This window comes from Mastigoproctus giganteus, chromosome 12, assembly GCF_048544385.1.
Source record: "Mastigoproctus giganteus isolate SK-2022 chromosome 12, ASM4854438v1, whole genome shotgun sequence".
NCBI classification, from domain to species: Eukaryota; Metazoa; Arthropoda; class Arachnida; order Uropygi; family Thelyphonidae; genus Mastigoproctus; species Mastigoproctus giganteus.
In genome coordinates, this window is record NC_143586.1 from 50,566,421 (window position 1) to 50,591,092 (window position 24,672).

A 24,672-nucleotide genomic window follows, 5' to 3' on the forward strand; every position below is an offset into this window, starting at 1 on the left:
CGCTGTAAAACTGTCTTAAACAACCAGGACTTCATGGTTGTGTAGCAATCCAAAAATCCTTATTAAAACCAGAAAATTGAAAGAAACAATTGGTTTGGGCTAAAAACTATCAACGTCGGACAAGTCTTTTTTTTTTTTAACAATGAATTCATGTTAAACTGATGAATTAAGCTGTTGTGTGATTAAAGCATCCAAGATAACTCATATTAATGAATACAAACAATATACTCAACTTCTACACTATTAAATGTACCTGTTTAAAATGTATTGTCCAAAAATTTTGAAATAAGCAGAAATTTTTATTTAAAAACATTTATTCACATTGAAGTAACTGAATGTATTAAAGATTGTAAGTGGTATGTTATTGTAGGCTCACAGCATATCCTGTAACACTGGAAGGAAGTATAAAGTCTTGCCATTCACAATGGCATCTAGTGAACTCGGTTACAATTGCAGGCTTAGAATTACTGGAGTGTCTCTTTGATACAACAACAGGAAAAGATGAACCTTCATTGCCTCACTATACAGAGGTAAGTTGAGACCACTTTTAATATAGTAGTTATCTAGTTTTATCTTCCATTTGAAGGGCTTAAGTTTATTTGAATTATATAAAAATTGCAAAATTTCCAAAATTTGTTTTAGATATTTTGCAGCTGAAGACACTAAAAGTAGTGAGTACACTTTCATTCTGTTCTAAAAGAAGATAGCAGATAACTCTCAGAATAAATGGTAACTTCGGACTTCCTCCAAAATAACATAACTATTGAAATTTAATATCACTGTATTTAATTCTGTTAGAGGTGCAGATGAAATTTGATGTATCAATGTGCTACCAAATGCATTTAGGATGGACCACACAAGAGTTTTTAGAATATACTATAGTGACACTGAAATTCATAGCTGGAAAGAAAGTCATGCAGTCAATTTTAAAAACTCAATCCAATTTAGAAATTATAGTAATATGAAAACTATAAATAGGACAATAGGAGAGCAAAATTCAGGCATCAGTTCAGTACATTACTGCTGAACATCATTAAAAGTACGTGCGCATTGATCCACAGCAGTGAATTTTTAATTGTAATGGGTGCTGAAGTGTTTTCAGTGAATTTTGAAATTTTATAGAGAATTTTGTGCATAAATACTCTAAAATATACTTTTACTTTGATTTTATTGCCCAAATCTAGAATAAAATTATTTTCATAGATCAAAACAGAATTTAAATAACACCCATTACTTTTTTGATGCAATAATATTCTCTACATCTATTTATGTATTACTTGGTTCAGCTTTATCAAATTGTAGATCTGAATTCCATAGAAATTCAGATCTAGAATTTCATCACATTGATTTTAAGCATCATGTCAACTACTGTAGATACGATGCTTAAGCACACTAACTTACATTGTGTAAACTACTGTAGACATGATGCTTAAGCACTGACTTATCAACTGCTACAGACATTCTTGAGCACTAATTTACTGTAGTTTATTTTTCTGCAGTCTTAAGAAAATATGCCTTGTGCTATAAAGATTTTTGTATATATCCATCAATATATGAATTATTGTATAGTTTAGGGCTGAAGCCTCAGGCTACGTAAATAGTTTAACTAATGTACGAGTTGTACATGAGTAAAAGTGTATTTGCATCATTTTTGTACATAGCCAACTACATAAGTAGTTATAAATTGGCATCATGAGGTTATTAGCTGAGGCTATATCATCAAGTATATCTCATATTGTGAATACCTTCACAACAAGTTGCCAAGATATTGCACTACCTCGAATGTATTGGGGGGGTACATACCCAAACAGGTATTCAACCTTGACAAAACAGTTTTATATTGGAAAAAAAATGCTCGATCACACTTATTTCCACTACTGAAAAGACTGCGCCTGGCTTTAAGGTGGCGAAAAATCGGCTAACGCTTCTGTTTGGTGTTAATATGGAGGGTCATAAACTGAAACCTGTGTTCATTTACCACTATCAGAATCCTCGTACCCTCAAAGGTTACAGCAGATCATATCACTATTTATATTTCACTCTCTCTATACCTCTGTCCTTCTATCATATTACTGCTATTTTTGTATTCTATGGTATTACTATTATTTCTAAATTTGATATGTATATATACGAGGGAAGTTTTTAGCCCAATATAGATTGCAAAGGTCTTTGTGAAAGACAATATTGACAGGTTCATAACTAGTTATATTTTTCTCTTTTACTGAGGGCATTGAAGTGTGGAAGGTGAATGAAGATGGCAATGTGCAGTCTATGAGTACCTTCATTTAAAGGAAAGATTGCTGAAAGAAATTCATTATATGCAGGAAATATTGCTGAAAGAAATTTATGATATGCAGGAAATATTAGGGAAATCTTGTCCTTTGTAAGTCACGATCAAAAACTGGGTTGCAGAATTTAAGCTTGGATGAGACAGTGGAAAGCCTGTTACAGTGTTGACACTTGCGTGTGTGGATGCCGTTTGTGACCTTATCATGCAAGATCGCAGAATAGTATTGAAACACATTGAGACAATGTTCAACATCTTCTATGAGCAAGCTCACAATATTGTGGTGAATGTTTTAGAAATGAATTTTTTTTTTTTTTTTTTTAGGTTTCTCCCTATAGCATTGAATGCAGATCAGGAGTGGTATAGAAATGGGCAGGGTGGAATTTCTGAGGATCTGTTTGCTGCTTAATTCCTGTGCTGTGTACTTTGATTTCCAAAATTAAAATAGTTAAATTAACACAAGAGTGAAGTGTTGTAATGAAATTGTGCAGCATTTTGAAACTAACGAAGCTGAGATTTGAGGCAGTATGTCACTATGGACAAAACACCAAACTTCCGGTTTCCTTTTTCCCTATTTGGAATCTCGCACAAGATAAAATACTACATGTTCTGCAAAACCTGTAGTACTTTAGAGTGACTCCTGTTCTTCATCTTATGTCTTCAGTGCCAACTGAAGATGATCGCAATGAAGTGAGTCGTTCACGACTATTGGCCTTTTCCCCTATTTTAATATACCATAACTTTTACAGTACTACAATTGACAACTAGAGGATGATGTGGTGCACCTCTCACTCCTCTGGGCTTAATCCTTTAATTTCCATTTTCTAGTTTGATTCTTAATTTCTGATTTTAGTTTTACAATTCCCTATACCATTTCACAAGACTTCCCTATACCATTTCACAATTTTATGTAACTAAAATGGATCATTGAGGTGAGTGTTTTTATTAAGCCTTGACTAAAGTACATATTTTCTGTGCAGTGGGACAATAATTGGATGGAAGAGATTTGTTGCCCCTTAAGAACTGGCTGGATACGATCAAATTTTCAAGCAGAAAATTTGATCATATTGCTTTGTTACACTGTCTTATTTCACCAGTGGAATAAGACAGTGTAACAAAGCAACACAGAACAGGAGTAGGCTTAGGAGCACAGGTTTTTAGAATAAGTGGAGAAATACCATCAGCACCTGGAACTTGGTTTGCATCAATTTAAAAAAAAAAAAAAAAAAAATTCTGGTATCTTTTTTGGCATAAAACCATAGGATGCATTCAGTGGAGTGTAGCAGGAATGGTAGGAGGTGCTTTACCAAGATTGTCAATACAAGAGTTAGGAAAAAAAGTTCGATCCTAGTGAGTGGGCTTTAACTTTAGCTGAGGTGGCAACAGAACCATCAGGTTTTAACAGAGGTGGAACTCCTGATGGGCAAAAGTTGTGGCTAGTAGCTTTGGCAACACAGAATACTTGATTACTGTTTACAGTAGAAGCAAGTTTTCTATCCTTAGCCTGTTCAAAATCTAGTTTTGATTGATTAATAATGGCTTTAAAATTGTTGAAAGCTTTGGTGTAGGCAGAAAATGAACCTGGATATTTGGAAGCAAGCCAGTTGTGATATGCAACATTCTTATCTTGAGCAGTCTAAGCATATTTAGGTTTTAAGTTGGGGAATGAAGGATTTTATTCCATAAAAAATAATTTCACGGGCATGATTTGAGCAAACATTGACAGCAGAAGATTTAAAACAGTAATCCAACTAAGAAAAAGAATTTCAGAGGTTATTCCATTTTCTTTTAATGCCACTATGCCTGGCATTTGTGGATTATGAAAAGGCATTTGATTCCATATAGCACAAGGCAATGTTTTGGGCAATGAGAAGACAAGCATAGACATTCCATACATTGATTTTGAAAAAAATATATGAGAACACTAACTACCTTCTTGTATTAGACTAGACAAAGATAGTATCAAATTTAAAATTGAGAAATTATTATTATACAATATCTCTGAACTTGTTTACTGCTGCCCTTGAAGAAGCTTTCAGAAGATTGGACTGGTCACAGAAAGGAGTCAATGTGAATGGAGAATACCTAAACCATTTATGATTAGCAGATGACATTGTAATCATAAGCCTTGATCCCAAAGAATTAGAGGAAAATCTTAATCAGTTATGCAGAGTTGGTAAGGATTTCGGGCTATAGATGAATATGGTTAAAACAAGTGATGATGAACAGGTATGCCACAGAAAGGGATATAATCATTGAAGGAACAGAAATTGAAAACATGGATTCATATACTTACCTTTGGACAAGTCATTAGCTGTAATAATGATAAATGCTGCAAGTCAAGAGAAGAATAAATTTTGGATGGACAGCATTCAGGAAATATAACCACAAACTGAGGAGTAGTATCCCAATTTGTCTGAAATGTAAAATAATGAACCAGTGTATACTCCCCACCATGTCTTATGGAAGTGGAACTAGGGCACTTGCCAAAAGAATGGAAGAGAAGCTTAAAACTACACAGTGATGAAGTGAACAAATTATATTAGGAATCTGTTGGAGAAGAACTAGTGGATTAAGCAGCAAACTCAAGTACAATAACGTTCTTATCAAAACTAAACTAAATGGACCTGGGAAGGACATCTCAAAGACATGACAGATGGACTAAAATAACTAAAATCCAGCTTATAAAAGAATCTGGAAGACAACAATGGAGATGGAAAAATGAATATTTACACCACAGATGAATATCTTCAAGAGTTTGTGGGCTGTAAATGGATGGCCATTGCACAAAACAGAAGGAATTGGAAAGTTGCTGGAGAGGCTTTTATCCTGCAGTGGATTGAAAATGGCTGATAATGATTATTTAATTTATTCTTGCTCCTAACTGCAATATTCATTAGTTGGTTTAATTATATTTTAAATATGCCACAAAAGCATTAAAATAAAGGAGGGGGTGTCACATTTAATGCTTGTACTTCATTAAAATTAAAACTTTTTTGTTTCATTTTAAACAGGAACATCATTTAAAATATCACTTTATCTGCCTGGGTTAAAATTAACTTGTAGTATCAATCTTTTCAGATGCTTTCTTTTCACAGTGATCGACTAAAATCAGGTGGTGCAAATGTAACCATATGGAGTGAGCCTTCTCTGAGACTTAAATGTCAACAGATAAAACGCTTTTCTCAGGTCAGTGTTTTATTTTGGTTAGGCAAAAAAAATCACTGTTTAATTAAATGTACTTTGTGATGTGGTTATTCTGTTATAATTTTAAAATAGCATTTTTACAAAATTTGTAATTTAAATTTTATTGAATTTAAATGCCAAAATCCATTTTGAAATGAAAATATATCATTCAGCTCAGTGATATTCATCTCAAAGAATACTAGTTTTGTTTCTGATTATTATAGAAATGGTTTGCTGATTGACATGAAGTAGTTTTAGAAAGGTAAATAATAAAATAGTGAACGAAAGTTGTTTGTTTGGGAGTTTTTTGGTTTTTCTGAATTACGCATCACATCAATTCAAATCAATAATCTGAACAAGCTGATTTGTGTGTTGTGTAGAATAGGAATAAGCCAGAATAACTTATAGAGAAAACTATTCATTCTCGGCCTGATACACCTAAAAAGCCTCTTCAGTTACCCTGTCAGAAATCACATGGGCTAAATGGTGAGGCCTTATTTTGGCCTATTGGCATGTACATAAAGCATCTGTTATCTTCACCATGTCAGTCTGCATCTAAAAACTCTCAGTGGATGGATTTTTCATGAAATTTTGTAGTTAGCTCTTTTAGGAAGATATGTTGAGACTTCCCAAATTTCATTAAAATTGGAAAGTTAGAAACCTGGCAGGAACCTAGGCTATCCACATAATTTGTAGCTGAAGCACTGAATATTGTTTGTTGCTGTGCACTAGAAGAATGAATGGGCAGTGTGGCAGATGCATAGAAAAGAAATGTTCTCAGTTCATGTATATGAAAGTTTTTTTTTTTTTTTTTGTTTTATTACTTTTTAGTAGTAAAAAGTAATTTAGTTAGTAAAAAGTTCTATACAGCAAAAATATAACTTGGTCAGTTATATTTTTGCTGTATAGAAATGGGCAGGGTGGAATTTCTGAGGATCTGTTTCCTGCTTAATTCCTGTGCTGTGTACTTTGATTTCCAAAATTAAAATAGTTAAATTAACATAGAAGTGAAAACAGAAAAAAGTGTGTTTTCCCTCTCAATAATTAATTTTTTTCCTAGTGTTTTCAGCAAAATAAAGAAAAATAGATAAACTTTAACCTGTTGAACTTTTTTCTTTATCTGAACATTTTTAAATCACATCTAGTTTGATTTCAGTTTTTCTTCAATTCATATTAAATATAAATATTTAAAATAACTACTTTTTTGTTTTATAGATAAGAGGTGCCAATCGCTCTTGCAACAGTTTTTCTTTCAACTTAGGGCCTTTTTATTCAGAGATTGATATTTCTGTTGTAGATCGTATACATTCCTTACTCCATCCACATCCTCTTTGTACAGTTGTGGATAAGCATCAGGATAAAATTAATTTAAATATTTGGGTGAGTATTGTTTGCATTTTGAACTTATGAAGATGCCCAAGTTTGGGAAAGTTTTGCTTGTTAGACTTCAGAATTTTATTTATTTATTTTTAAATAGGCTTGGTGATTCAAAGCTTTGAATCTAACAGGATATTACAAGCTTTTTTGTACATGTTGTTATACGAACAACATGCCTAGGATGAAATGTGCTATGAGAGGAGGAAAAAGTCATTGACCTGAGCTTGAAGACTATTTTTGAATAGGTATCAGCAAAATGCCAAAGTGGATATATTGTGACAAGAAATGTCATTCGTGTTGAAGAACTTGTGGGCAAAATCGAACTCACAATTAAGTCAAATTCAAAGGAGGTTTAAGTTGGTGCATACTTCACTGGGAAAAAAAAACAAAAAAACATAGGTATTATGCCAAAAGACAAAACTAGCTGAGAAACTAGCAAAAAATTGGAAAATAAAATTACTGATTTTCAATGATATATAATAAAAATGTGCAGGGAGCACAATATCCATTGTCAAACGTTGGAAATATGGATGAAAATCCCATGAATTTTGACATGGTAGGGAACCAAACTGTGAATTCAAAAGGAGCCATAAGTTTTAGTGAAGACAACTAGACACAAGAAAACTGTTTATAGTTATATTAATGTGCATGGTAGATGGAACAGTTAAAACAAATGGTAATATTCAAAAGAAAAACAATGCCAAAGATTACGTGGAATATTTTTTTTCATGTTCATGAAAATGGTTGGATGGATGAAGATGGAGTTAAGCTTTGGATCAAAAACATCTGGAAAAGGAAGTCTGGTTCATTACGAAAGGAATTTAGTTTATTGGTTTGAGATATGTTTAAACCACATATGACAGAGAAAACAAAGAATTATTCAACATTATTACAAAGATTACTGTTATCCCAGGTGGAATAACATCAGTTTTGTAGCCATTAGACAGATATTTGCCTGAACAAATCATTCAAAGACAATGTTTGTGCAGAATGTTTGGATTACGAATGGTTAAAAAAGTTTTACCTTTGGATATTTTGTGAGTTTCTGATAAATGCTTGGAACAGAATTGATGTTAAAACTGTTATGAACTAATTTTTAAAATGTGGTATATCAAATTTCATGTTTGGCATAGAAGATGATTTTTTGTGGTAAACGATGAATTGGATGTGTCAGATGTTGAGTGGGATCATTGACAAAAATTTTAATAAAATTGAAGAGGACATTATAAGACATTTTGTAATTCAATAGTGAAGATTTGGATATGTAACCATATTTTTGGTAGATCGTAATAGTGTGATAAGTGTATTGTATATTGAATTTTATTGTTTAATATAATCTATTTATAACTTTGTGCAAGTTTTTTTTTTTTTACACACATTTGCTCTAGATTTTTAGGTTCAGATTTTAGACCCTGCATTATAAGTTGGCTCACAATTTTAAGAGTCATATTTGAATCAAGTCTCGATTTATTTGCCAACCAATATGGTATATCCCTCCCCATATTTCTGTTTATCTTCCTCTCTTTAAATTTTCTCATATACAGCCTCAATCCTTTTTATAAAAATTCCCCCCAATTGTTTGAAATTTTTTATATTAAATGTGTAGTAGCATTTCTAAGCATGTTTCACTACTTCTGATTTCCTAGTATTTCTGTTTTCTACATATGGCAGTTTTTGTTTCAAATAATTTGTTTTACGATACATTTTCCTGCAGCCATGTTTCTGTATGTAACATGTCTTAAAATATTAGCAGTTGTGTTGATTGGTTTAATATTACATCTAATCTGTATTATTAATAAATTATCCTGGTTTTCTGTCCTGGTTTTTTTTTTTTTTAATGTATGGTATTGGGATTGCTTTTTTTAAATTTTACGCAATTTTGTACTTTTTTATGTGAAGTAGCATTCCTTTAATTTTACATGTATTTGTATATGGGTTTGTCAACCATGCTCTGTGGAAATACAGTTATTAAGGGTTGTAGCATTGTGCTTAAGTTCATCACCTGATTATTTTCAATTGCAAAGTCTTATTGTTCTGCATATTAGTGTTTAGATAATGCTCTTTTTTATATTCATCGAGCAGTTTGAATTAAAATCATGGTGAAGCCTGGAGTCTCTTTTATTTTAATTATATACCTGGTTAATAATGGAATTAACCAGGAAAAAAAAAATGTCCCCTCTCCACCAAGAAACATCTAAAAATTGCAGTTTCCCATCATATTTTATTCCATTTTAAGCCAAATAGTTTTGTTTGTTTTTGTGTACTCAGAAAATTGTTTTTATTGCAGTTCCCCATGTTTCTTTGCAAAAAAAAAAAAAAAAAAACACCCTACAACATCCACATATCTAATCTATGTGGAGGGCCTTGTAGCAAAAAAACCAATGGGTTTCTCTTCAAATTTTCCATAAAGATAATTAGTGGTAAGGGTAGGTTTCCTTACTTTACCTGTATTTATGTAAATTTTCACATAATATATGAAATACCAGTAATTTAAACATGATTTAAAAATAAAAGTATTCTGATACTTGATTTGTTTCAGCTATTCTAACTTGTTTATGGTCTTCTATGATTGACCAAGAGGAGTCATTTACTTCCATATTGCATCATCTCCCTTCAGTTACTTTCCTGGACACCATAAACCACTTATCCAAAATTTAAAACAAATACACCAACCGTTTAACTATAATGGTTTAATACTGAAAACTATAAAATGTACCAAATGATACTACACTGTAAAATAATATATGCAAAAAACTGATTTTATAAAATAAAATATACGATAAAAAATTTTAAAATATAATAAAATATAAATAAAATATTTAAAATACAATAAAATTAAAAGCGATAAAACATTGACTGAAGCTTTCAGGGGCTTCCGCCTCCTTTCTCAACAACAATATGTGTAATCAACACATCCTTAAGTAACAGGCTCACAGCACACGTGGCTGACCAGGCGCATGCTCAATATTTCTTCCATGTGATCCAGAACCGGAAGCGGCTCGGGAGTGTGGAAATATAAAACGCTCTTTTGCCAGAACCACGGCTTCTAGCAGGGGGTGAAATCGAACACCCCTGTCCCTATTCATACTATTGTTCTCAGACGAACCTATCCACAAACTCTCCAGCCACTTACGGTCTCAGAACCTATGCGCCCGGTCAAGGATGACAGCATTCACAGGGGAGACCTGATGTTTCTCCCAATAATGCTCAGCAATGGCGGACTTATTGAACTCTGCGGTCTGTATAGCTCGCATGTGCTCCCCCAGACGGTCTTTTAGTCGCCGTCCTGTCTCCTCCACATAACATTCCCCACAATCCGGGCATTTGACCTCATATACGACCCCACTACTGGAATCCCCAGGAATGGGGTCTTTAACCTGTGACAACACTGTGTGCATCCTCAGGCCCGGAAGTTGCACACAGCGTGCCTGAAAGTCACGTAGCATTCTAGAAATTCGATCTGACAAGCCCGGATAGTAGGGAATATAAACTGTGGCGACTGGAACGGACGGTGTTCCATGATTAGGCTCCCCGCCTCTATTATATTTATGTAGTATCGTTTGGTACATTTTATAGTTTTCAGTATTAAACCATTATAGTTAAACGGTTGGTGTATTTGTTTTAAATTTTGGATATGTATTACTCTCCCAACCTCAGAGGCCTTTTTTAAGATACCATAAACCACTGTTATGGTGTCCAGGAAACATGTTAACAAAGGTTAATAATTGTAGTCTATTGGAAGTAGTGGCAATGTCAGAATGTAAGTCTGTTCCTTGTTTCTTTATTGAATCCTGAACTCAAGAAGGACTCATAACCTAGCTCTGTAAGCCATTGAGTGATAGCATTAGTAGAGGCATATGATGCAAGAAAGCAAGCTTATACAGCATCAGCCAAAAAAAAAAAAAAAAAAAAAAAACTTCCACTTCACCCTCCGTTCGTTCAAAATACCTGTCGAGCTGAACCTTAAATTTATTTAGGCTATCAACTTCCACAACAAGGGATGGAAGTCTGTTCCTCTAAGGCGCCTCCGTAGCCAGGTGGGAGGGAGCAGCAGTGCTTTACACGCTTCTTGATTGGACCGGGGTTCGGGCCCATCACCACCAAGTGCGGGGGATGCGGAGAGGTAAGGGAATGAGCACCGCATATCCCAGAGCAATATGGCCTTAGTTGCTAATGCTCCAAATAACAAACAAACAAACTGTTCCTCTAAAGGCAAATTTCTGCACATCTATCCTACATCTGTCTCTTTCCTCAATTTGAATTTATGCCCTCTCAGGTGATTATTCTAGGAAAGAGGCAGAATCCCATCAGCATTGAGCATACTCAAACCATTCAAGGCTTTATACAACTCTATCAGATCACCTCGCCGGTGCCTAGTCTCCAAACACTGTAATTTGCAAAACTTTTCTTCGTAAGCGCAAACCTTTGTTCTATTCAATAATCTTGTTGCCCTTCTCTGTACTCATTCCAGCAGCTCTACATCCTTCTTAAAATGAGTCCTCCAGACCTGTATACAGTACTCAAGGTGTGGCCTGACCATTGCCTTATACAAGGGGATAATCACCTCCTTATCCCTGCTAGAAAAATTCCTGTATATCATTGATAAGACACCATGAGCTACTCTTGCAGCCCGTCTGCACTGCTCAGAGAACTTCATATCTGCCTGCACAATTACCCCAGGTCCTTTTCATTCTCTACCACTGTCAGTGTAGTACCACAGAGTTGATACGTTGCTCTGGGGTTGCTGTTTCCCATACATAGTATTTTACATTTGTGAATGCTAAACTTCATTTGCCACCTCTCAGCCCATCTGCTCAACCTTTCCAGATCCTGTTGCAGCAGCATAGCATCAGTAGTGCCTTTAGAACCTTGCCAACCTTTGTATTATCTGCAAACTTGGACATTAAGCTTGATATACCATCATCAATATTATTTATAAAAACAGAAAACAATGAGGAACTCCACTAATAACATTAGTCCACGATGAGCAGTGTCCATTGATTACCACTCTGTCTTCTCCTCCCAACCACTCCTGTATCCATAGCAGCAATTTGCCTCCAATGTGACACTGCTCCAATTTGTGCAGCAGTCTTCCATGTGCAACAGTATCAAAAGCCTTTCTAAGATCCAAGTATATAATATCAAAGTTATTCCCTGCATCCAGTTCTTTTGTGACTGCATCATAGTATCCATCATAGTATCCTGCTTAGGCAAGACTTCCCCTTAACAAAACCATGCTGCGTCCGAGCTATAACTGAAGTCTTGTCTAGATGATCCTGCAGTGCTTCTTTAACCAGTGCCTCCATTAATTTTCTTGGAACAGAAGGTAAGCTCACAGGTCTATAATTACTTGTCAGCCTTTGATCCTCCTTTGTGAATTGGAGTCACATTTGCACATCTCCAGTCTATGGGTACCTTCCCTGAGTCCAAGGAAGCTCTCATAATTATGGCTAAGGGTTTGCTTACTTCCTTTGCTGCCTCCTTTAATATAACCAGATAGATCCCATCCACCCCAGGTGCCTTTCTTGTGCTTATCTTCAACAATTTGTCCTCCACTTTACTCTCAGTTATTACAAGATTATCTAGCTTACTGCCAGAGTTGAATACACCTCTGGCATTCCCCTCGCTGAATAACTCATGTGTGAATGTCGATGCAAAATATTGATTTAGTTTGTTAGCTACCTGAGCAGGATCATGAACAGTTGAACTATCGATATCAAGTGGACCAATTTGATTCATCCCCTTCCTTCTAGAGTTTACATAAGTAAAGAACTCTTTGCTGTTTTTCTTTGCATTCCTTGTCATAGATTTCTCGTAATCTGCCTTCGCCTGCCTAACCTCCTTTGTAACTTGATTACAGATCAACTTGTATCTATCATAGGCTTCTGTGTCACGTGTTAATTTGTATGTATCCCATGCATTTTTCTTCTCTGCCATATGTCTCATTAGTTCATCTGACATCCACTTAGGCCTAAACCTTGAACAATATTTCTTAGTTGGTATGTAAAGCCTAGTAGCTTCCAAGAGAAGTTCTTTGAATGCTTCCCATTTTGAATTTGCTGTTGGTAACATCATCAGTTGGTCCCACTGTATAGAATTTAAATACTGTCTCAGTCCATCGTAGTCACCTTTATGAAAGCAATAACCCTTCCCTTTACGCCTAATGGTAGTTACCTCTTTGAGTAAATCCCACTTCAGCACACTGTGATCACTGCCACCTAGTGGTTCATTTATCTGCATATTCTTAATGCACGAAGAATCACTACTGATAATCAGATCAAGAGTATTGCTCCCTCTTGTTGCCTCACGAACATGCTGATGTAGAAAACAATCATCCAATAAATCCACAAAAGCCTTGCTAGTGTGCGAGTGACCAATCCACAAATGCCAGTCAGTATCTGGGAAATTAAAATCCTCCATTATAAGACTCTCTGATTTACTGGCCCACTCTATTTCCCTGTACAGTTTCTTATTATACTCATCATAGTCATTAGGCCTATAGCACACTCCTACTCTTAATTTTGATCTCCCAATGCTTATGTTACACCAAACTGACTCGACACTGCACTGTCCAGTGATGTCGACTGGCTTCAGTTCCTTGGATTTTATGTGTTTCTTAACTAATAGCATAACCACTCCTCCCTTCCTATCCTGTGTATCCTTTCTGTAGACGTTGTACTCCCCAAATTCCAGTTCTGCATTCCTTATATCTGTGTGACACCAGGTTTCTGATATCCCAATTGAGCAATACTCAAATTCATCAAATTTATTTACCAAACTCCTAGCATTTGTGTACATGCAAGTATACATGCACCTGTTCTTTTGCCGACCGGGCTAGCTGGCTGGGTAAAGTACCTGCCTAGCAACCCAAAAGGTCGCGGGTTCGAATCCCACCTCGGGCTTGGATCAAAGTACTGCAAAAAACCTTGGGAGGTGCATTATGGCCACAGAAGCCGATGCGCCAACAACTACCAAAAAAAAAAAAAAAACCTGTTCTTTTTCTTAGCTACCCTAACACAACCCATGTGTTTACTCCTGAGTGCCATACTATTCTCCATAAAAATAAATAGCGTCACAAAACAACTATCACCCACAGTGTCATATGCACTATATGTAGACTTCAGTATTTCATATCAAGCACAGAACATGGGAACAATAGAAAGACAACTACAATGTGTAATTAACAACGTCAGTCATTGGGCCCAGAAAAACGGGTTTAGAATATCAAAAGAAAAAACTGTCTGTGTACATTTCTGTAGAAAACGAAATTGACACCCTGAACCTGAGGGTTAAAGTGTAAAATTTCTTGGACTTATTCTAGACAACAAGTTCACCTTTGTAGAACATTATAAAAGAACTACGAATAAAATGTATGAAACAACTTAATATTCTTAAAGTCTTAACAACAACATCTTGGGGGGCAGACCGTTATACCCTGCTAAACTTGTATAAAGCACTAGTAAGGTCAAAAATAGATTATGGAGCACCGGTTTACGCATCAGCAAGAAAGTACCCTCAAATGGCTAGATCCGTTTCACCATAGTGCAATAAGAATAGCAACAGGAGCTCTCCGCACATCCCCTATATACAATCTCTGTACAGAGGCTAATGAATCACCACTGTTCCTGAGGAGAGAACAGTTGTCACTGCTGTATGCTTACAGGATTAAGACCCATAAGAGGCCATCCGACTTGGACAACTTTATTCTTGCCAAAATGGGAAAACATATATAGGAACCGCAAAAGAGCAAACTAGCCTCTAGGCATCAGACTACAGGAGCTACTGATAACATGATCTTAAATAGATAACATTGCAAACCAAGAACATATAGATCCACCATGGATAAACCATACCACAGCTCATGAACTCCTCACACAAAATTGGAATAAAAATACTTTATCAGACAGCAACTTTCAACAACTGCATGCAACACATAGAATGCAATATCCCAATCACATACCAATATATATACAGACGGATCAAAATCAGAGAACCATGTAGGAGCAGCAGCAGTATTCCCAGATGTTACATTGTCACACCAACTCCCAAAAGAATGCAGTGTCTACACTGCAGAAATAGTAGCAGCTCAGATAGCCCTGGAGCATTTCAGAACCACCTACCACTTGAGAACAGTAATATACTGTGATTCATTAAGTGTAATCCAAGCCATACAAAACACAAGCAATATAACCCATCCGGTACTCTGTCAAATTAAACAGATATTAACAGGCTTCACAAATAAAAAACAAGATATACTTTTCTGTTGTATACCAGGACACAAAGGGATAAAAGGAAATGAAGAAGCGGATAGAATTGCAAAATCAACCACTAACCTTCAAGAACAATATTTCACAGTTCCATATAAGGACTACAAGCCAATCATTAAAAATCGCTGTCTAACCCAATGTCAAGAACTCTGGCAAAAACAAACATGGAATAAGTTATATGAAATAAAACCAAAAGTTGAGCACTTGAAAACGAGCATAAGGAAATCAAGGAGAGAAGTTGTTCTGACCAGATTGCGGATAGGCCATACACATTTCACAAATGCTTATCTATTACGTGCAGAAGAACCCCCAAGATGCCAAATATGCAATACTATCCAAACAGTTAAACATATACTTATAGAATGCCCAACATATGAAAATGATCGACACCGAATTTTTTCATCATTATATAAAGGAAACCAAAACATCACCCTTAAAGATCTTATAGATGACAAAGAACACGTGTCAGATATTTTTAGATTCATACAAACAATCAACATATACCATCTGCTGTAAATAATAGTATAATACCACAGAAACAGTTAACCTTTTACATTCGAACAAGATTTATATAAAGAGAACATTGTATAACAAATGAACTGGCACACTATGATCTCCGTTGTCGATGTGCCAATAAACACCAAAACAACAACCATGTGTTTACTTGTACCGCAATGACTCCCAGCAGTCTCTGAAATATCCTGCATCTTGTTTTCACCAAATTGTTATCTGAGGTGCCTCTCACTTCCACCATCTGCCTAGAAGGGTTGTTTCTGAGAAAAAGATAAAGTGTGTTGGCTGTATGATTAGGATTGTCCGGTATTCTGGTAGGTAAATGAACAATCTGTGCAAGGTCATTAGTAATTGCAAAAGCCTCAGCATCTTGACCAGCTGGGTCGGTGTGACTAGAAAACGGAAACCAGCTGTCATTGTGAACATTAAAATCACCAAGGAAAATTATCTCACTGTTAGAAAAGTTGGACTGGAGAAAGTCAAGTTGCAAAGAGAGGAAGTCAAAGAGCTCAAAGTGATGGAGTTGGGAGAATGGTAGAGACAACAGATGAATTTGACACAATGAGTTAGAGATTTTAAGCCAGAGAAAATCGAAAAGAGGAGATTCCAAATTACCAAATCTCAGACAGGGAATATCGGAATGGACATATGCACAAATACCACCTTTGAGGCAAAAGGAATCGTACAGCAAATAATTTAGGCAACTGAGATGAGCAGTAGTTGAATCAACCTATAACTGAGATTCTGTCAGAAAAAGTACATGGAGTTTGGCAGACTGCAAGTGGAAATGGACATTGTTGAGATTAGAATTGAGACCACGTATATTTGTGAAATGAACTAGGAAGTGTTTGGGAATTTTAGATCTTTTCGCAGATAAGCTTACTCTATTAGTTTGACAATTGGTGTATTCGATAGTAACAAAAAGTGGGAGGGACATGCTGTATGAAGTAAGAAAATTTTTGCATACGGCATATACATGGTAAGAATATACCCAGATCCTTGATATAACGTGGCCTCGACAATGCCCCCCCTGCATACACGCTACTGAGCCCCCTCCAATCACTATCTGGCAGAGTAGATGTAGCAAGATTATACACTAGCTGATCTGGAAGCCTCCTAGATAGTTACCAATAGGTTCAGTCTGGTGTACTAAATAGCGGCCGGCCTGTGAACACCGTTTTAGAGCTGTACCCTCGAAATGTAAGGAATATTGTATCTCACCACGACGTTCATCATAACCTCAAAAGTCATCAATCATACTGCATGATAGAAGAGATAGGGAAGGGTTGACCGGAACTTAGCTCTGGAGACTAAACATGGGTTCCACCTCTTCAAGCCTCCAATAAGCAAAGTGGTGGTATTGCACCAGTTGATGAGTCATCTACCACCTAATATTGTTTGGTAACACAGGGGCCGGCATTCCTCCATGTGTTGTGGGTGCCACACCTCGACCTCTGCTTATGTTGGGTTCACACCTGGGTGGTCACCCGCAGTGTGCTTGTGCCTGGGGGTTATACCCAGGATTACTAACAGTCCTACCATCGGGAAGGTGCAAGTAGAGGATTTGGCTGTCACAGACCATCCAGACTTCACTGAAATTGGGTCCACTTGAATTGAGTGTCATTCGAATATCAGTTCCATCAGCGCTTTAGACTCCCAGGTAGCAAGTACAGCTTTTCCATCATATCTGAGAGAATGTCTGTAACAACAGAGGATCATGATCAACTTGAGAACACATTCACTCCAGTAATATATAATAATTTTGTTTGTGTTATTGAAATCTTTTCCAACTTTTTCCTAATTGAGCTCCTTCAGTCCACAGGACCTGTTAACTAGCTTAATAAAACTTGACATACAAAAATAGTTTGCCGATCAAAAAGCACAATTTTATCCTTAACCTTAGTTTTTTTCAGTGTGCAATAAAATATAGTCAACTCCTGGCAGTTGAAGGGTTGTAAGTGATAATTTGTGCTCACCAAAGTGACATCTAAAATTATAAGTGAAGTAAGCTGCACACTATAATGATTTATTACAGTAATTTTAATTGCTTTCCCACCTTTTTCTCTTTACAGTCACTGATGAAGTGATAGGAACATTCGTGAAACACTTGGTTTCCATCTCTATATAATTTCCAACTGGAAATAATTAGATATTTAGATATAATAGGTTAATAGTGCTTTCTTCATTCCTGTCATAAACTTCCATTTTTTATTGAACAGACTTGTGGTCCCAACTGAATGGTGCCTATGTAACCTCCAGTGAAGTAAAATTAAACATTTTGAACTTTTGTATGAGTCTTCTGATCCTGGAAACTACACATAATGCTAAATACCAAATGCAAAATAAATGGATGTAATTTTTTTTTTAGTTATGCATTTTTACTGCTTGAGTATCACTTAGACTGTATGCTCGTGTGCTACTTGCCATTACACCGAGAAAGTATTTCATGTATCCTTTATCACAAGAATTGAAAGGGTGTTTGAGACTAATATATTCTTATTTTTCTGTTGTTAGTCTTAAAAGCCACCCATAAGATCTTTTTATGAATATTTTTATATTATTATATTTTATTGTCACCCCTAAGTGATAACCACCTCTAAATCATCTTTATATTTAATTTAACTACTATGCTCTTATGTATGTCATTACTCTTTGTTCTTACGTTCTTTTTATATTGCTAACAATGGCTGCTACTTATGAATTTTGTCAACTCTCAGATTGTATGTTTAATATCATTTCATGGACATGTTTTTTTCAGAGCAATTAATGAAGGATATTTCTGTAATATATTCTTTCTAGAAGGATCATTCTGTAATAAATCCAAATGAAAAGTAAATGAGAAACTTCAAATTTTGGTCTTTTTCAACATTTTAGATTTATTAAAAGGAGCTGACATTATGATGTTATATTTATTGAAGCATTTTTTGTTTTATCTTATGCTTAAAATTCTTATTTCTTCAAAACAGTAAACATGTTAATGAGTATGTGCTTGTAGTATCAAACCTCCTACCAAGTCACGTGATGTATGGACCTTGTCTAGATTACCAATTAGTATTAAATTCATATAATGCCAACTTTGTCATACTAGCAGTGCAAATCAATTAATTAAAATGGAGTTCTCTTGAATTACATAACATTCTCTATTTTTCATTAACGCTGGACCTGTGCTGATGTTCTCAAATTTTAGGGGCCATAAGGGAAAAAAAAAGAAGGAAATTGACAAAGGCTTCTTGCATTCTTCATTAAAATACTTCTGTACACAAGTTCTATAAAATAATTGCTGCTGAGTAATTGCAGATTTCAGGAATAAAACCACCCACTCTACAGTCCTGCCCCTCATACCCCAGTGACCATTTCCTCTTGAGAAATCTGAAAAAACAGTTTGCCCAGGCATTAATTTTCAAGCATTGATAATCTATCTGAAGGAAGTTATAAATGGCACTGTCAGAGGCAAGAACAAAGGCTTTTTTCTTTCCCTCCATCCAACTACTTCCTCTCCGTTTTGAAAATGGAGGACACGAATCAAACGGGATATATGTATTAAGAAAAATTAAGTTACTTCAAAAAGTGATGTATTTATTAATTCTTGCATTTATATGAATTTTCTTCTAAATGAAATGTAGAGGGAAGTTGGTGATGGAATTCATGCTGTGTATGTTACCTGTCATATCTGTTTGTTGTTACATCACATGATTTTTGCGATCTTAGCTTCAAATAGTGCCCTTGCCTCATTAATTGTTCTTTTTTTCTGTAATGTAATTAATATATTGAGTTGTTTAGTATAACAAAACGGTATATATTTTGATGAGAGGAATTTATTTTAGAGCACCGATGAACACCCCGTAGAACCATTGCACAAAACTACTATATACATTGGAAGCCCGTATGCTGTTTTAAGTCTCAGGTAAGAGCAAAAGTATATATAATGAAAAGTTTTTAAACCTCTTGTTCTGGCTATCAAAGGCATTTTTTTTTTTTTTTTAGTTTTATTAAGTCCAAAAAAAGAATGATTAATTAATGATGATAACATGAAAACAGTCCCCAAACCATACCACCACCAGCCTACCGGACATGAACAGTGCATCTAGGTGCCGTGGCCTCATGTTTCTTTTTACATTAATACCGTGTAATCAATATGCTTGTACTTACACGTGAAATGGGAGGACTAATTGATGTTGTATCACTGAATCATTGAATGTTGTTTGGTTTTTAGTAGCATTAGCAACTAAGGCCATATTGCTCTGGGATATGCAGTGGTCATTTCCTGACCTTTCCGCATCCTCCGTATTTGGTGGTGACGGGCTCAAACCCCGGTCTAATCAAGAAGCATGTGCTCCTTCCCACCTGGCTACGGAGGCGCCATCATCATTGAATGAAAGTGGGTTATGTGTTGGTTAATTTCGTCTCTCTCTCACTTCAGGTTAGAAAATTCACAGTGCCATAAAACAGCTTTATAGGTTTCAGTAGAAATAAACTACGTATAACTTTGACTTGCAGCCTAGTGCAAGCTTTTGACTTGCAGCCTAGTGCTTTTTTTCTAGTAAAAAAAAGCAAGCTTGGCGTGTGCCAAGCGTCTGGTTTTTCCTACAAGAATAAGTTGAAATACTGAAATTATAACTATAATCCTTGTGTAGGAACAGTGTTTATTGTGGTATTTTATTGATTTCTAATCAAGAGAATCATGAGAAGGGAAGTAGCAGCAATTGGATTGAATGAATGTGATTGGCTCTTTGGAAATGTGCAGTTGTATCTAGAAATCAGAACTATTTACTTAGTAAATAAATTCCACATGATTGTGGACTTGTTATTGCCGAATTTCGAAACAATGGATAGTAATATCAGTCATTATTTTCCAACCAATACAATAGTTGCTCACAGCCATTCATCACAGTAGCTCATTTAATATTTCTTAGATACATATGGATCTAAGAAATATATTAGCTGAAGGTAAAACTACCATTAGGATTTATTTTTTCCAGTTACTGAAAGTGCTAAGAGGAGAGCAGTGGTAAAACTTTGTTCCGCCACCAGCTTTTGGAACATCGTTATTGTTCATATTCCTTTTATACCTTTACTGCCAAACAAATGAACCCTGACCTCTAAAATGAATGCATTCCCTTCCTTCTACTATCACTACCACCAAAAAATATTTGAAATATTTATGCCTATTACTTAGCAAACAGCATGGGAAATTGCAAAAGATAGGCTGTATTCAATCTCTTACTCTCATAACATAAGTAGCTCAGATTCCTAACATTCTGCCAGAGAGGTTGGTTATTAGACAGAAGGTAATATTTCAAACATATACTCAGTTCAACATTTTTGCATTTGGTTTATTTTTCCTAATTTGCACAACTTAGTAGTAGTAGTGAACAATGCAAGGAGGCAAACATGTACAGTGTCAGACTGTATATGCTTGCTTCCCTGCACTTCAGCCAGGTAAATCTAATTTTACCACTGTCCATTGTCTAATTCTACTTTCAATTTAAGGAAGAATTAGACAACTTATTAGAGAGCAGGTCTGTGCCAATAATCATGTGTTTCCTGAAAAAGAGTAAGAAAGCCATCAACATTTTACTCAATTTATTTAAAGCCTTAATTAAGCACTTCAGTTAGATTTCCTCCTGGGTGCCTAGTTTCCAGGCACTACAATTAGCAAAGCTGGTCTTTTTTTTTTTTTTTTTTTTTAATTTTGGTAAGCATGCCTTTTATGTCCTTACTTATTAGAAACTATTCTGATACTTTGATTTGTGCGTGTGGACTTGATTTTGTGTGTGTATGATTGATGAAGAGGGGCCAGTCACTCTTGTGCATCATCTCCATTCTCTTACTTTCCTGGAAGCTATACTCACCGAGGGGAGTGGTGCATGTGATCAAGGTAGTGGCAGATGTTCCAGAACATTAACAAAGGTTAATAATTGTGGTGTAATAATAATCTGTAAATACCTCTTAATGAAGTAAACAACTCTTTTAAAGCATGATTTTAAATGTGTTATATGTACAATTTGGTTTCAAATCTTTCATTGAAATGCTGCTATCTCTTACTATGTTTCCAAGTAATTGTAAAGACAGTTTGTAATAGATTACAGTTTGAGAATTAAAAAAAAAATTAATTTTTTTTAATTGAAAAAAAAAAAAATTAATAAAAAAAAATTTGTATGATTTTTGACAATTTTACTCTAATGATGAGAAAAGCAAGTCAGAATAAGATGAAATTAATATTTAATAACTAAAAGCATTTGTGCAGTTTTCATTTTCACAAATTTTAAAAATTAATTTCATGTAAAAATCATCCCACAAATCCTGCTATTAGTAGAATTCAGATCCAGATCCTGAATAAAATGAGGCTTCAGGCCTGTATGTACTCATGATGTGGCCTAACTATTACCTTATACAACAGAATTACCACCTTATCTGCAAAATTCTTGTATATAATATAGTGAACTGTCCTACCTTATCTGCACTGCTCAGAGAACTTCATAATAAATTGTGCACTAACCTGTACATCTTTTTTGTTTTCCACCAGATCAAATGTTGTAGGGTGTTTAAATGTTTCTGGAATTAAGCTACCTATATTCAGTACTATGCATTTATTAATGTCAAATCAGCCATTCTGATTAATTTTTTCTTTTTGCATTAGTATGCCTCGATTAATATATTGGGAATCAGACTGTTGGGAATCAGACCCCAACCTATATTGGGAATCAGACTGTTAGATAAGAAGAGAAACACATGGATTAGGCAGCAAACTCAAGTAAAGGACATTCTTATCAAAACTAAAGAACTAAAATGGTCTTGGGCAGGACACATAGCTCGAAGACATGATGACAGATGGACTAAGAAAATAACAGAATGGTACCCAAGAGGAGCTAGAAGAAAACCTGGAAGACAAAGGCGGAGATGGATAGATGAAATTCATGAGTTTTTGAGTAGTAAATGGATGGCCAGTGCTCAAAACAGAAGGAACTGGAAAGTTGCTGGAGAGGCCTTCATCCTGCAGTGGATTGAAAATGGCTGATGATGATGATGCCTCGATTCCTGTCATAACCGCTGTGCCAGCCTTTGCATATGATACAAACTTGAACATTAAGCATAATATGCCTTCGTCAGTATAATTTTTAAATATTGAAAGCATTAAGAAACCCAACACTGATCCCTGAGGAATAACTAAAATAGTTATTTTCCATCACTCAACCATCCCTTTACCCATAGTAGTAACTTGCCTGTAACGCCACTCTGCGCCAATTTGTACAGCAGTGTTTCATGTGGAACATTGTCAACATTCAGTTTCTTTGTTTCTGCATAATAGTGGCTAATCAGATTTATCAGCAAAGAATTCTCCTTAACCCATCCATGCTGTGATTCCCTTTAACTGCATTCTTGTCATGGTTATACTGCAATAACCAACAAAATCTTTAATACCTGACTTATTTTTTTCTGGAAGTCAATATTACAGGTCTCTAAATATTCACTTTGCCCCTTTTTGATACCACTTTTTTGATGAGGAGTGACATTTTCACATCTCTAATTATAGGAACCTCACCAGAATCCAACAGTGCTGGCGCCTACGTAGCCAGGTGGGCAGGAGCAGCAGTGCGTAGCACATGCTTCTTGATTAGACCGGGGTTTGAACCCATGACCACCAAATACGGAGGATGCAGAAAGGTCAAGGAATGACCGCATATCCCCGGAGCAATATGGCCTTAGCTGCTAATGCTCCTAAAAAAAAACAAAAAAACCAACAGTGCTCTCATAATTATAGACAAAGTTTTGCTTGCATGTCTTGCTGCTTCTTTTAATATAATTTGTTATATTAAACAAGGCTCAAGTGCTTTATTTATTTAAAATTTTCTTTTCAGTTATCACAGAATCATTTAGATATCAGTTAGAATTTAGTATTCTTCTGCTATCCCATCTCTAAAATATCTTCACCCATGAATGCATGTTCAAAATATTTATTTAGTTTGTCAGCAACCTGAACAGGACCATCAGTATGGCATTCATATCTAGAATTCTGGCCAATATAATTTATCCCTTTCCTTCTAGTGTTAACATAAGCATTCTTTCTTAGCTTGCAATAACCCCTTAGTGACTTGATTACAGACTATCTTATACTTCCTGTAGGCTTTTCTATCCTCTTATAATTTATAATCATCCCATGCATTTTTCTTCACTTGCCACTATTCTTTCAGTTCATCTGTTGTCTATTTAGGTCTAAACCTTGAACATCCCTTAGCTAGTGTTAAAAACATTAGTAGCTTCTATAATTACTTTCCTAATTGTTTGCCACTTGGAATTTGTAGTTGGTAACATCATTATTATCATTATCATGATTTCCATTGTAGTCACCTTTATAAAAGCAAAATCCCCTCCCTTTACCCTTGACAGTACTTATTCTTTAATTTAATTATTATTATTAGCCATATAGTGCAAGGAAGCCTGAGGCTTATGCTGCACCAGCCAAAAAAAAAAAAAAAAAAAATTCTAAATTATCCTGAGAGAGAGAGAGAGAGGCCCAATAAACAGGTGACTGCTAATTGTTTTTATTGTTTTATGGTTGTGACCTCCAGAATTTCGACTGAACCACTTGGTACTATCGGAGACAATCGTAGGGTAATCTCCAGTGCTGCGGTCTCCTGCCCTGATTAAACGGCATTCTGTCCCAATTAAGCGAAGTAAATTCTGGCTATTTTCTCGATTGGTTTCTGTTTTTTAAGATTTTCTTCAAATAAACGGCTGCCTCGATTAACCGGTGGCCCAAATAACCGGAATCCACTGTATATTTAATTACAGCCACAAAGGTAAAAGTGATTCTTGCACTGCTTCTATTGGAACATGCAGCAGTTTGGAAAGCAACATGTTGGGGGATTTCAAGCCTTTCTGTGGGTCATCATGGAACATAGACTGTGTTAAGGTAATTAAGAGTGAGAACAGGTGCATGTATACTTGTATGTACACTAATGCTAGGACACAGTAAACAAATTTGATGAATCTGAAGTACTGATTCAGTCATCAAATTCAGGCATTATAGGGATATCGAAG

The 24,672-nt window shown here is 35.5% G+C and overlaps 1 protein-coding gene across 1 annotated transcript in view; it reads left to right on the forward strand.

The window, feature by feature from the left end:
- Atg2 (Autophagy-related 2) overlaps positions 1 to 24,672 on the forward strand; it is a 359,564-nt gene that overhangs the window by 96,974 nt on the left and 237,918 nt on the right. The window contains exons 12-15 of the mRNA XM_090386633.1: positions 371 to 530; positions 5,369 to 5,476; positions 6,689 to 6,853; positions 19,455 to 19,534. Of these exons, the coding sequence (XP_090242759.1) occupies positions 371 to 530; positions 5,369 to 5,476; positions 6,689 to 6,853; positions 19,455 to 19,534 (513 nt within the window). The remainder of the gene's footprint in view (positions 1 to 370; positions 531 to 5,368; positions 5,477 to 6,688; positions 6,854 to 19,454; positions 19,535 to 24,672) is intronic.